The 14,219-nt window shown below is 43.6% G+C and overlaps 1 protein-coding gene across 1 annotated transcript in view; it reads right to left on the reverse strand.

Moving 5' to 3' along the window:
- CCDC3 (coiled-coil domain containing 3) overlaps positions 1–14,218 on the reverse strand; it is a gene marked incomplete at its 5' end in the record, with an annotated part of 122,468 nt that extends 108,250 nt beyond the window's left edge. The window contains 2 exons of the mRNA XM_005876576.2: positions 11,418–11,592; positions 13,932–14,218. Of these exons, the coding sequence (XP_005876638.2) occupies positions 11,418–11,592; positions 13,932–14,218 (462 nt within the window). The remainder of the gene's footprint in view (positions 1–11,417; positions 11,593–13,931) is intronic.
- Position 14,219: the final 1 nt, after the last annotated feature.

Here is a 14,219-nt window from a genome sequence, read left to right on the forward strand (position 1 = left end):
CTCCCACCACTGACTCTGTCGTAGTCCAGGATCTATCTGGTAACTTTATAACAACCACTACCTGTTCTCACCACATCACTTGGGAAAGAGAGGGGGCAGGGGAAGGAGGAGGGAGGGACAGAGAAGACCCCTGCTTAGACTTCAGAGCTCCCTGAATGAGAGACATTATTCATTTAAAAAATGTGTGAGGCACCATAAAAATCCACCAAATATACAACAGTAAACAAAACAGATATCCCTGCCTTTGGGTAGTTTAGTCTGCTTGGTTAGACAGTGTCTGAAGAATGAGAAAACAGGGACCAAGGTGGTTTAACTAGAATGGCTGCCATCTTTAAACGTAACAAAACCCTTCCCTCGCTGGTTCTGCACCCTTCACCTACAGCCGTGTATGTACTGATCCACCCAAAGCCAAACTTCATGGAAGAGCTGTCCACTCTCACCATCTCCATATCCATCTCCATATCCTCTTGTCCACCCACACGCCTCAGACCCTCACAATCTAGATTCTCCTCCCTCCCTCCATGGAAACTGTCCTCAGTTAGGCCACCAAAGTTGAGGGGTTTTTAGTCCTCATCTTACTTGACTTCAACAGCTTTTGGCTCTGTTGATCACTTATCCTTCTGGAAACATGCTGTGCCTGGGACTCTCCTATTCCCCTTCTACTTCTGACTGCTCCTTCTCAACCAGCGATAGCATTCCACAAGGCTCAGTCCAACAATAGGTCTCTACTCCTCTCTATGTCCTCTCCCTTGGAAATCTCATTTGATCCAGTTTCAACTGACATCAAATTATTGTTCAGTTCCAAAGGTATATCTTCCACTCAGCACCCTTCTCAAAACTCCAAACATAGACCCAACCACCTCAACTCAATACATCCAACACTAGACTCATGAATTCCCCTACCAAACCTATTCCCATTTCTCAGTGTTGGTCCTGGCATAGTTTACATGCCAAAACACCGGAATTATCTTTGACTGCCACCCCACCTCCTTTACCCCACAAATCCAAACCATCATTAATACCTACTGATTTTATTTACTAATCTCACAAATTTGCCTACTTTATTCCATCCCCACTGCCTCCCCCATAGTCCAGCATCTATCTGGTAGCTTTATAACAACCTACCTGTTCTCACCACATCATTTGCATCCCTTCCAATCCAGTTAGTGTTTTCGAAGTGTAAATTCTATTCTATCACTCTTTGCTATCAAAACATAAAAGGTTTCTCATTACTGTTAGGACAAAACGCAAATCCTCACCAAGACCTATCAGTCCCTTCATGGTCTGGTCCTATCTAATGCTCTCTCCTCCTTCATCTCATTCACTTCCTTTGCTCCAGTCACAGAGGCTTGCTTTCATTTCCTCAAAGGCACCGTGTACCTTGCTACCACGGAACCTTTGCACATACTGTCCTACTCTGGATTGTTCTCATCTCCCCCAATGCCTCTTCATCCAGCATATCTTAGCTCCAGTATCAATGCAACAGAGAAGGCTTTATATATCCCTAAGTTTAGGCCAAACTCCCTGATTCTTTCTTTTCTTTCTTTTAGAACATTTTTTATTTGAAATTATAAAGTCATTAATGTGGTCATTTGATTATGTCAATCACCAACACTAGGACTATAAGCTTTATGGATCAGGGAATTTGTATTTTGTTCAACACTGAAACTCTAGTGTCTAGCCCTGACAGTGTGGCTCAGTGGTCGAGCATCAACCTATGAACCAGGAGGTCATAGTTTGATTCATGGTGAGAGCACATGCCCTGGTTATGAGCTTGATCGCCAGTTGGCGGGGGGGCGGGGCCTTGCAGGAGGCAGCCAATCAATGATTCTCTCTCATCCTTGATGTTTCTATCTTTCTCTCCCTCTGCCTTCCTCTCTGAAATCAATAAAAATATATTTTTAAAAAAGAATCTCTAGTATATAACACAGTAGCTCCTTCACAGTAGATACCCAATAAGTATTTGCTAAAGACTGAACTCAACAATCCCACAAAATGATGTATGAATAATGCCATACATGTCCACACTCCTTGTTTTTTTAAGTAAATCTTTATTGATGAGAGTATTACATATGTCCCCTTTGTCCCCCATTGACCCCTTCTACCCTGCCCCCACTCCCTGCCCCAGGCCTTCACCACCCTACTGTCTGTGTATATGGGTTATGCATATATGCATACAAGTTCTTTGGTTGAATCTTCCGACCCATCTACCCTCCCCTGCCTTCCCACTGAGAATCCACAGTCTGTTCTATGCTTCTGTGTCTCTGGATCTATTTTGTTCTTCAGTTTATTTTATTCATAGATTCCACATATGAGTGAGATCATGTGATACTTGTCTTTCTCTGACTGACTTATTTCACTTAACATAATACTCTCCAAGTCCCTCCATGCTGTCTCAATGGGTAAGAAATCCTTCCTGTTTACTGCTGCATAGTATTCCATTGTGTAGATGTACCTCAGCTCTTTTATCCACTCATCTACTGATGGGCACTTGGGCCGTTTCCAGATCTTAGCTATTATAAATTCTGCTGCTATGAACATAAGGGTGCATACATCCTTTCTGATTGGTGTTTTGGATTTCTCAGGATATATTCATAGAGTGGGATCACTGGGTCAAATGGCAGTTCCATGTTTAATTTTTTTAGGAAACTCCATATTGTTTCCCATAATGGCTCCACCAGTTTGCATCCCACCAGCAGTGTACTAGGGTTCCTTTTTCTCTACATTCTCGCCAGCACTTGTCATTTGTTGATTTGTTGATGGTAGCCATTCTGACAGGTGTGAGGTGCTTCCTCATTGTCGTTTTATTTTTTTAGAAACTGTTTATTTTCCATCAACCTTATTTCCGTTCTGTTAAGAGTTTATGGAAGAACAGCTTAGGACCACTCAGTAGTTGTTCCTACCCATTCGGTGACCTGAGCAGTGGGGGCTGCAGACCAGTCTTCAGTGGCAGCTGAGTGCTCATCTTCAGTAGGAAACTTCTGAATGGGCACAGAGGGCACCTGCACCTTCAGACCAGTCTGCAACCTCAGGCTGAGCAGCAGTGAACTCAGGAGCAGGAGCAGTCCATTCACCCTGAAATCCCTCCTGGTCACAGCCTTTTCAGCAGTGGCCTGGAGGCCCCAGTCCACAGCAGCAGCAGGCAGCCGGGGAAAGGAAGGGAGTACCCAGCTGGCAGCCGGCAGCCGCTAGGGACCCTACTAGTGCACAAATTTCGTGCACTGGGCCTCTAGTTGTATAAAAAAGCCACTGGTTTCTGGGTGTTAATTTTGTATCCTGTTACATTGCCAAATTCATTTACTAAATCTAGTAGTATTTTTGGTGGAGCCTTTAGGGTTTTCTATGTATAAAATCATGTTATCTGCAAATAATGAGAGTTTTACTTACTCCTTTCCAATTTGAATGCCATTTTTAAAATCTTTATTGTTGAGAGTATTACAGATGCACCTCCTTCTTCCCACCATTGCCCCCCTCCACCCTGTTCCCACCACACCCAAGGCCTTCACCACCCTACTGTCTGTGTCCAAGATCTTTGGTCAATCTCTTCCTGCCCCACTCCCCCGTTGTGAGATTCATCAGTCTGTTCCATGTTTCCATGCCTATATTATATTTTATTCACCAGTTTATTTAGCTCATTAGATATCTTGTTTGTTTATTTTTATTTTTAGATTCAATTGTTGATAGATATGTATTTGTTGCTATTTTATTGTTCATATTTTTATCTCTTCTTCTTCTTCCTTCTCCTCCTCTTCCTCCTTTTCTTAAAGAATACCCTTCAACATTTCATGTAGTGTTGAAATAGTGGTGATGAACTCCTTTAGCTTTTTCTTATCTGTGAAGTTCTTTATTTGACCCCTAATTCTAAATAAGAGTAATCAGGTTGTAGGTCCTTAATATTCATCACTTTGAATATTTCTTGCCACTCCCTTCTGGCCTGCAAAGTTTCTGTTGAGAAATCAGCTGACAGTCATATGGGCGCTCCCTTGTAGGTAACTAACTGCTTTTCTTTTGGTGCTTTTAAGATTCTCTCTTTGTCTTTAACCCTTGGCATTTTAATTATGATGTGTCTTGGTGTGGGCTTCTTTGGGTTCCTCTTGTTTGGGACACTCTGAAGTCAATTTTCTTGGACTTGGAAGTTGATTTCTTTCACCAGGTAAGGGAATTTCCTGTCATTATTTTTTCAAATAGGTTTTCAATATCTTGCTCTCTCTCTTTTCCTTCTGGCACCTCCATAATGCGAATGTTGGTACATTTGAGGTTGTCCAGAGGCTCCTTACACTATCTTCATATTTTTGGATTCTTTTTTCTTTTTGCCCTTCTGATTGGGTCTTTCTTGTCTCCTCGTATTCCAAATTGTTGATTTGATACTTGGAATCCTCTACTTTACTATTGAATCCCTGTAAGTTATTCTTTATCTCAGTTAGTGTTATGTTTCATTTCTGACTGGTCCTTTTTCATGTCTTTCACATTCTCACTAAGATCCTTGAGAGTCTCATGAAAATCCTTGAGTAACCTTATAACCATGGTTTTGAACTCTGTATCCAGTAATTCATTTGCTTCCATTTCTTTCATTGTGACATGTTTCTTTATCTCCGCATTTTGGTTGCTTCCCTGTGTTTGTTTCTATGTATTAGGTAGAGCTGCTATGTCTCCTGGAATTGGTAGAGTAGCCTTGTGTAGTAGGGATCCTTAGGGGCTGGTGGCTCAGCCTCCCCAGTCACTTGAGCTAGGCATTCTAGGTGCACACCTATGTGGGTTATGCACAGTCTTATGGTAGTTGAACCTTGATAGCTCTTGGAGTCACTGGGAGGAGTTGACCTAGAGTCCAATTGGCTGTGGGGAGCAGCTGCAACTACAGTGGGAGAGCTGCTGTGCAGGAAACATCCATATGGAGCAGGACTTGCCTTGATGGAGCTTTGGTGCTCACTGAGTCGCCTTTTGAGTATTTTGCTTGTGGATGTGTAGTAATCTGCTATGGTCTGAAGCTGTCCACCAGGTGCACTGATTCGGGGTCCTCCAGGGAGGTGCAAAGTCAGCCACTCCCTGGGGCCACCCAGCCGAAGCTACAGAGAGATCTGCAGATGGCTGCTAATCGCTATTTGTATTGGGTTTGCAGGTGCCCCAGTGAGGCCTAGCTCTGAAGCAAGGAAAGCTCATGCTAGTGTTGGATCTTGGGCCTTTTATAGACAGGTTTGGGGCACACTGTTACCAGCTGCAGCTTGCTTGAGAGATTTTAGCAAAGTCTGAAGTCTGAGCCAGGACAGACCATTCATATGGAAAAGCTGCTGCAAACAGCTTGAGTGGGACTGCAAATTGGATGTGGCAGGGTCTCAGGGAATCCCCAGGGTGTAGCAAACAACATGCTCCAGGCTGATGGAGACTCAGATATGACTGCCAGTCAGCCCTGGGACAGGAGAGGTCCTAGCACAAGAACAATAACCCCTGCCAGCACTCCCATCTGGGAGAAAGCCTCACCCAAGTTCCTACCCCTATGCCAAACAATCCAGTTCTTCCCCATATGTGTCTGGGTCCCCCAAAGCCGCCCAGTGCTGGGAGCCCAAGTAAAACTGTGTACCAGCCCTTTAAATGGAACACCTAGGTCTCCAGCAGCTTCTGTGTCAATCAGCCACAATCCCCACTTGCTTTTATAGCCTGTAGTTGCAGGAATTTCTCTTCCCAGCTCTGGGGCCCTGGGTTGGGTGTCTGGTGCGGGACTGGACACCTTGCTCCTCAGGGGAGACCTCTGCAGAGACAATCTTCCTCTCGATTTAAAAAAAAAACAGCACACGTGGATGTCGGACCAGCCCGTTCCACACCTCCACCCCTCTTACCAGTCTCCATGTGCTTTCTTCTTTACTTCTCTAATTGTATGACTTCCATTCAGCCAGATTTCTGGTGGTTCTGATGATTGTTGTTCTGTATTTTAGTTGAAATTTTGATGTGGTTGTGGGAGGCGGCGAGTATAGACGTTTACCTATGCCACTATCTTGGTTCTCTCTCTGGATGCCTTTTATTTCTTCTTCTCGCCTGATTACTATGGCTAGGACTTCCAGTACTATGCTGAATAAGGGAGGTGAAAGCAGACATCCCTGTCTCATTCCTGTTCTTAGCGAAATGGTTTTTCCTAAGAGTATGTTTCCCACTGAGTATGCTGTTTGCTGTAGGTTTGTCATATATGGCCTTTATTATGTTGAGAGATGATTCCTCTATTCCCACTTTGGTGAGAGTTTTTATCAAAAATGGGTGTTGGATTTTGTCAAATGCTTTTTCTGCATTTATTGATATGATCATGTGATTTTTGTCTTTCAATTTGTTTAGATTATGTATCATGTTTATTGATTTGCATGTCCACTCTTTATAACAGCAATGTATTGGAAACAACCTAATTCCCTATCAGTAGGGAACTTGGTTAAATATATTGTGACAAATCTATATGATGGTACTATGCAGCTATTTAAAGCAACTTTGTATGCATTCATATGGAAAGATCAAGACATCCTTGTGAATAAAGCAAGGTAAAGCAAAGTATAGTGCGCTGCCGTTTGTGTCAAAGAAGATGACAGCCCTAACTGGTTTGGCTCAGTGGATAGAGCATCGGCCTGTGGACTCAAGGGTCCCAGGTTCGATTCCGGTCAAGGGCATGTACCTTGGTTGCGGGCACATCCCCAGTGGGGAATGTGCAGGAGGCAGCTGATTGATGTTTCTCTCTCATCGATGTTTCTAACTCTCTATCCCTCTCCCTTCCTCTCTGTAAAAAATCAATAAAATATATTTTTTTAAAAAATTGAGGTATAAAAAGATGACAAATAAGTCTGGCCAGTGTCACTCAGTGGTTGAGTGTCAGCCTATGAACCAGGAAGTCACAGTTGATTCCTGTCAGGCCATGTGCTCAAGTTGAGGGCTCGATCCCCAGTGTGGGGCATGCAGGAGACAGCCGATCAATGATTCTCTCTCATCATTGATATTTCTCTCTCCCTCTCCCTCTCCTCTCCCTTCCTCTCTGAAATCAAAAATATGTTTTAAAAAGGTGGCAAATAATATGAAAAGATGTTCAACATTAGTGCTATAAGATTGAATGTTTTTATTCCCCAAAATTCGTATGTTAAAACCTAATCCTCAGGCATGTGCTGGGGGGCAGGAGTGGGTGGGAGAGATCAATGGGGGGGAAAAGGAGACATATGCAATACTTTCAACAATAAAGAATTTAAATTTTTTTAAAAGGTGGCAAATAATACATGTCTGCATTATTGCTTGGATGAAAATACTTACTGAATGTTTATAAGAAACTAATAACAGCAGCTACTGTTTAGGGGGTGGGTGAGAACTGGGTGGATGGGAGGCAGAAGTGGAGAAAAACTCTACTGACTACCATTTTATACTTCTATATTTGGGAGTCCATATGAGTATGTCATCTGTTTATAATTCAGTATATGAGTTTTCTTTTAAGTTCTCCCTTCATAGAATCCAATAAATTCTTTTAGATGAATGGAGGCATATATGATGGCTTGTCGGTCACCGTTCCTATCCCCAGTACACGTTCCATCACCACCGCTGCCACTACTCTGCCACTCCCCTGGGAAATAACAGGAAGCTTTTAATTTTTAAAATATGTCATTTAAAATATGACATTTTGAAGTCTTACTTTAAAATGATCAATTTACAGTAATAAACCCTTCCATCACCCTTTCAAATATGTTCTAATTAGTTAGGTCCTTACAACAATCTTAGATAGTATATACGTTGTAGCATTTTATAGATGAGAAAAGAGACGTTGTGAGAAATGAAGGGCCCTTCCCAAGGTCATTCCTCTGGAAGTGGCAGAGCCATCTAGACCAGTGGTTCTCAACCTTCCTAATGCCGCGACCCTTTAATACAGTTCCTCATGTTGTGACCCAACCATAAAATTATTTTCATTGCTACTTCATAACTGTAATTTTGCTACTGTTATGAATCGTAATGTAAATATCTGATATGCAGGATGTATTTTCATTGTTACAAATTGAACATAATTAAAGCATAGTGATTAATCACAAAAACAATATGTAATTATATATGTGTTTTCCGATGGTCTTAGGCGACCCCTGTGAAAGGGTCGTTCAACCCCAAAGGGGTTGCGGCCCACAGGTTGAGAACCGCTGATCTAGACTTTCAGATTACAAATTTATGTTCCTTCTAATGCAGCTCAGACAATAACTCCCCCATCCTTCCCAATTCCGAAAAAGAGAGAACAGAGAGGGCAGAGGACTCTCACAAATTTTATTTCAATCCCATGACATTCTGTGACAGACCTAGACAAGCATGGGCCAGTCTGGGTCTTGGTCCTAGGGGACAGTACTTACAGAGAAGGGAAAATATCCAACTTTTGTTTTGACAGTTATACTCACACAGCAGGATAGAAAAGGAGAAAGAAAGATGTCCTTGGCTGGTGTGGAGAGAATCCTGCCAGGAAATCTGGTGGATGCTCCAACTTGCCAGAGACATCCCCAAGGTCCCATTAGCACCATGACACTGAACCAGAGCAGCACTGAACACTCAGTAACACTGCTGACGTCCTGGCAACTCTTGAAAGATTATGTTTCTAATTACTGAGGCACGGGCGGGACGCTTGAAGGTGGGACCAGAGAGTGGGAGGATTTTGCTGCTGAGGATGAGGTGAATGTGGCCCTGGGTGTACATCACAAAAGCTTCCCTATGTATGCTTTCCTCCTCTACTTCTTAACCTCTGGATTGACTCCAGAGTCGCATACCCCCCGCACCCCACCCCATGATAAAGTGAGAACTATCAGTGAAGAGAATAAAAGATGCCTTCACAACCATAGGCCAGATCACTGTCAGAGCTGACTGGAAGCTGAGAGCAACAGCATAAACACTAGAAAGCCCAAGAACTCGCTGACCTTGTAATCTAAGATACAGCACATAATACATGAAAGGCATGTAGTGTACAGCATCCAGGCCATTTATAATGGTCTCGGACCATGCAAAGCATTCGTGTGTTCTGATTTTTCAAAAGTGTCCTCAGACCTATTCCTTCTGGAATAAAGATGTGACCTGAACAGCTCTTCTGGTCCCTCCCTAAATAAGGACCACCAGGAGAAAAACACAGACTGCATCTGACATAACATATTCATCCTGGGTGGGACAATGTGATGCGCACCTTCCCACAGAAAAGGCAGGAAAAGTTTTGCATTCTTTTGAAGAAAGGAACAAGTAATTATCCACAATTCCTCATCCAACTCTGAGATCATCAATTCACAACTACTTTAAATACTCCAGAGTACATAAAAATCTCTCAAGGAGCATCATAAAATTTAAATCATAATACTGGCCCCAAAAAGGACACTTAATTTTAGTTTAAAATTAAATTCTAAACTAGCTAGCTAACTTATCTCTGATGTGCTACCTTTCATAGTGGGCAGGGATAGAGCGGAAGGGGTTCAAGAGGAGTTGAAAAGTACACACTACATCAGCTCTAACTTCTAAACACAGCTATGCAGGAGCAAGAGCAACTATTTTCCTCCCCCAAAGCTTCTGACTCTTCCTCAGAGCCACCCAGCATGCCCTCCATTTGTTATCTAAGTGGCCAAAAGGACTTCTCCCCAAGACCAACCTCTGACCACCAGAAATAGGGCTGCCTTCACATTGAAGCAATTCTCAACAGTCCTATCGTTCTGCTTTTTCAGATGATGGAAAATCTAATTCCAGGAAATGTTAATAGCTTCATTATGTGACCATAGGACTAATAAGTTATATAGCCAAAGAGTTTGGAACTAAGCTACTAAGATATTTTTGGAATAATAGCTGATCTCTTGATATAAATTTATCATTATCAAGGATCTAGGAGTATAAGCAAAACTCCTACAAAAAGGAGAATCAAACGGCCGAGCCTAAAAAAATTTGGAATGTGCTAAGACCTGACTCGGGCCAGGGATACTCAGGCTTACACTTGGCAGGTCCAGGCCAGTGTGGAGTGGATGCTGGTGCAGATTAAAAAGGGGGAAGAAACAGGCGCTTGGGACCATGTTGGAAGCAAAATATAGGACGAGTGTTCAGAAAATTCTGATGAACCATGGAGGAGAGGTTGGAGCAGTGGTTCTCAACCTGTGGGTCGTGACCCCTTTGGCGGTCGAACGACCCTTTCACAGGGGTCGCCTAAGACCAGCCTGCATATCAGATATTTACATTACGATTCATAACAGTAGCAACATTACAGTTATGAAGTAGCAACGAAAATAATTTTATGGTTGGGTCACAACATGAGGAACTGTATTTAAAGGGCCAGAAGGTTGAGAACCACTGGGTTAGAGGATCCTAGACTGCTGTTAATAAAGTAGGTCTAAGGGAAGAACCTCTTGGTAATATCCAGGAAGTAAAAATAGTCAGTTTTCCTTAGTTGGGTACCAGCCCATCACGCTAACAGTTTCTGTGCAAGAGCATGAAGAAGGCCTCCAGGCGCCAGGGAGCCCCGGGCAGAAGATAAGGAAGTTTGGAAGAACAAGAAGCTACCCTAGGATAATGCACCAAAGAAGAGAAGAGCACTTTACCCAAACCCATCACGTGAAGATGGAAGGAAGGAAGCCCCCAAACATGTTCATTAACTCATATAACAGTCCTTTTCCCACGGGATACCCACATCCCCACAACAGAACTCTCTTCAGCAGTCTGTCACCTTCCTTAAAAAGTCTCAGGCATGGGACTGATTCCACAATCAGTTCCACAATCAGCCCACCTGCACTGCGGCAGCGCCATTGCTTTGGGAAAGTAACAGTCCTCAGAATTTCCCCACAACTCTGGCATCTGCCCCAGATAGGAAGATCCCTTTGATATTTTCATCCCCCAAATCATCCTGACCCTTACATTTCCCAACCATCGTGGCTATGCCTTAACAACCATTGTGAAAAATCATAGAAGTGTTAGCTATGATAATTATTCCATTTCATTTCCTTAAGGACATTTCTTTCTTCTTAGAAAATTTCTTAGAGTCCTATGCTATCAATAACAACACCAACACAACAATAATGATGATGATAGTCACAATGGCTCACATGTGTAGAGTGCTTACCCCGTCAAGCACTACACTAAGGGCTTTACATATTTACACATTTTACATAGTGAAATCATATTGCATCAGACCTAGGATGTAGAAGTTACAATTGTCTTCATTTTACAGAAGAGGAAACTGAGGCACAGTGTGCAACCTTCCTCCCATATCGCCCCCTCACTTTGTGAGGAACCCATGCCAAAAGTAAAACCTCAGGAATCCGAAGTTTCTGAGTGGTGTTTTTTAACTGCTGGCAGGGAGGATAATACTTTGGTCTGGGCTTTGGGAAGAGTATTCTTGACTCCTTTGGTCACAAAACTCATACAAGATGTGGCTATTCTATTATTTTGCTGCTGCACGGGGCACAGCCAGTTCTTACCCTGTTGTCTTCCTGGATCTCCCAGTCACTGGAGAAAGTTGCCATCTGCTGCCCTTGGGAGCAGTTTGAAAACTGGAAAAGGCTGGAAAACATCCTTCTGTTCTCTTGAGTGTCTGGAAAGATGGCATCTTGGAAATTGACTCCATGAGGCAAGAGGTTATAATTTTCATCCATCCTAGTGAGGAAAGAGGAAAAAAGCAGATGTAGAAGAAACACTTTATGGGGTGTACCAGCTTTAATCAAGAGCCAGAGAAGACTGACAGTCTTGCCAATTACACAATAATGTCTCACATGGCTCTCATCAGAGGAGTTACTGTTTCTAATTACTTCTCTGCCTCAGGTACATGCATCTATTCTTAAAATTTTCAAAAAGATGACTTTGGGTGAGGCAGTGTGCTTGCGTGTATGTTTGCCCATTTATGTATCTCCCAAGAAGCATTCCTTCTCATAGAGAGTATTTCTTGTTTCTTGGTGAAAGGAAGGCCAGTTGGAATGGCCCAGGACCAAATCCTGCCCTTACTACTTATCTTCTGCCTGGCATGAAACAAATTTTTAAAATTCTCTGCTTTCGTATTCTAATCTGGAAAAACAGGATATTAGCACTTTACTCCTTAGTGGCATTGTAAGGGCTGCATTAGGAAATGTGAGTGACGCACTTGGCATGCAGTGAGTGCAGCATAAATGTTAGCTAACATTTCTATAGAGCCTAGTGTAATAGCCTGTTGGAAAGACAAAGTCATAAAAAGGAAAAGGGGTGATGGAAGTCACACTCCAGCTCACCAGTGAGTCTCCACTGCCACTTCCCACCGAGACACTGACCAGAATCTGTCTCAGTGGGTCCCCGAATGACAGAGCAGGAATGATTCGTATGCAGCTGTTACACACTTAGGACAACACAGCCCTGTGAAATGGAGATCCTATCAGACTACTGATTGACTCTGTATTTCTGCCCTAACTCTTTGTAAATATATCAGAGCAAAAGATGAAAGAGTTGGCTGACCACCATAGAGCCAGTGGTCAAAACTGTACTTCATGATAAAGTTGGGGGGGAAACAAACAAATGATGTCTACTCAAGTACTCCGGCTTTTTCCTTTGGAAAAAAAAAATGTTTTGTTGTTGTGTAGTTTTATAGCTGGATTCTCAGTGTTTTTCCTAAATAAAAATATGAAAAATCTGAGTTAAGCTTTCCTGTATGAGAAAGGTACAGTCTCAGTCCACACTGACTTTATTTAGAAACTATACTTCCCCGGCAATGAGAAAAAAAATTCAGTTGAATCTAGCTAAACCACTCACGCCAAAACAAAGCACGCATGTATTCTAAACTTACATATTCTGGCTCCAATATGGAAAACATGTGTTGCCAGGGGCTTACGGACGCCCTCTGTGGAACTTACTGTTTTCCGTCTCAGAGAAATCTCAAAAGCTCAAAGTGAATTTGCAGACCCAGGTCACAGTCATTCAAATATCTTTATTGCTACTTCACACACTGGGCAGATTAGAACCATACCAATCACAACTTTGGTTAATTCACTCTCTGAATATAGATGTTAGATTCCATTTTGACGTTTCTCTCAGTTGCTCTGTATCACTCTCCTATTGCAATCGGAAACAACCAATGCACTTAGGGTTCCACCTGCTGCTCTCGGGTTTCAGACTTCGGCGGAACCCCTTGACTGAATTCTTATGCACATGCACTCCATCTGGACCACAGGCCAACTTTCATGGCACATTACAAGATTCCAGGAGTCTCCAATCAGAGAGGGCCTCCTGCCTGATTCACCTCCATCCTCTTCGAAGCACTGTGACTCAGGGTCTTACCCCCAGAAGCCCACCCCCTCCCTAAATCTTGGCTATTTTGAATAGCGTGGCATTGAGGTCTGTCGGCAGCTGATATGAGACTGATCCCGATGAATAGGAGTGAAACTAGGACAGCTGGTCTGCATTCCGCATCAGTCACATCCTGACATTCAAGCAGGTGGGGAGAAGAGAGTGCACTGTCCCTGCAGCTAACCTGCACCAGGTATTTCCAGCAGTTACTCTGTTTTAGTCTCAATCGGCCTTGCTTTTCACATTACTGACATGAGGATATTGAGGTTCTGAGGTCAGTAACTCCCACAAAATCAGGAGGAGCAGAACCAGAATTCCAACAATCTGATTTCAAAGGTTTTTCTTTTTCTTCCTCATCAGCCCAAGCTACCCCCACTGAATCCAGTTTTGTTTTTTCTTTTAAGTTGACTCAAAGGAAGTATTGGAAACCCCCTTGGGCGTTTGCCTGAAACATCTTCTTTGCATGAAGTACAGAAATTCCTGTTTTATAACCACCCTTAGCCAGAGATACCTGGTATCTTCGTAGAGACGTCGAATAAAGAGTAAGGGGAGGACCCCAAGGCATAGTCTCATAGGGCAGGGACAGGATTCTGTGGGAGTCCTGACCTGGCCCCAGGTAACTGTGACCTCGGGAGGCCCCCCAGAGGTGCACAGGGGGTGGTGTGGGTTCGAGGTGCCGGGCTCACCTGAGGAAGAAGAAATAGGAGTAGTCCTGGACCACCGTGTGGGAGTGACAGGAGAAGTAGCCCAGGCCGGTGAGGTTGAGCCTGGAGCCGGCGGGGACCTCGAGCATGCTGCCCCACGCCTGGTCGCACAGCATCTCGATCTCGGCGGAGTAGAAGAGCCCCGCCGCGCCGGCCTCGTACTGCCAGGGCAGGTAGTTGTAGAGGCCGGGCACCTCCCGGTGCAGCGCCAGCACCTTGGCGTACACGATGATCTCGGCCAGCTCGGCGCGGCAGCCCTCGCTCAGGGGT

This window comes from Myotis brandtii, unplaced genomic scaffold, assembly GCF_000412655.1.
Source record: "Myotis brandtii unplaced genomic scaffold, ASM41265v1 scaffold49, whole genome shotgun sequence".
In the NCBI taxonomy this organism is placed as follows: Eukaryota; Metazoa; Chordata; class Mammalia; order Chiroptera; family Vespertilionidae; genus Myotis; species Myotis brandtii.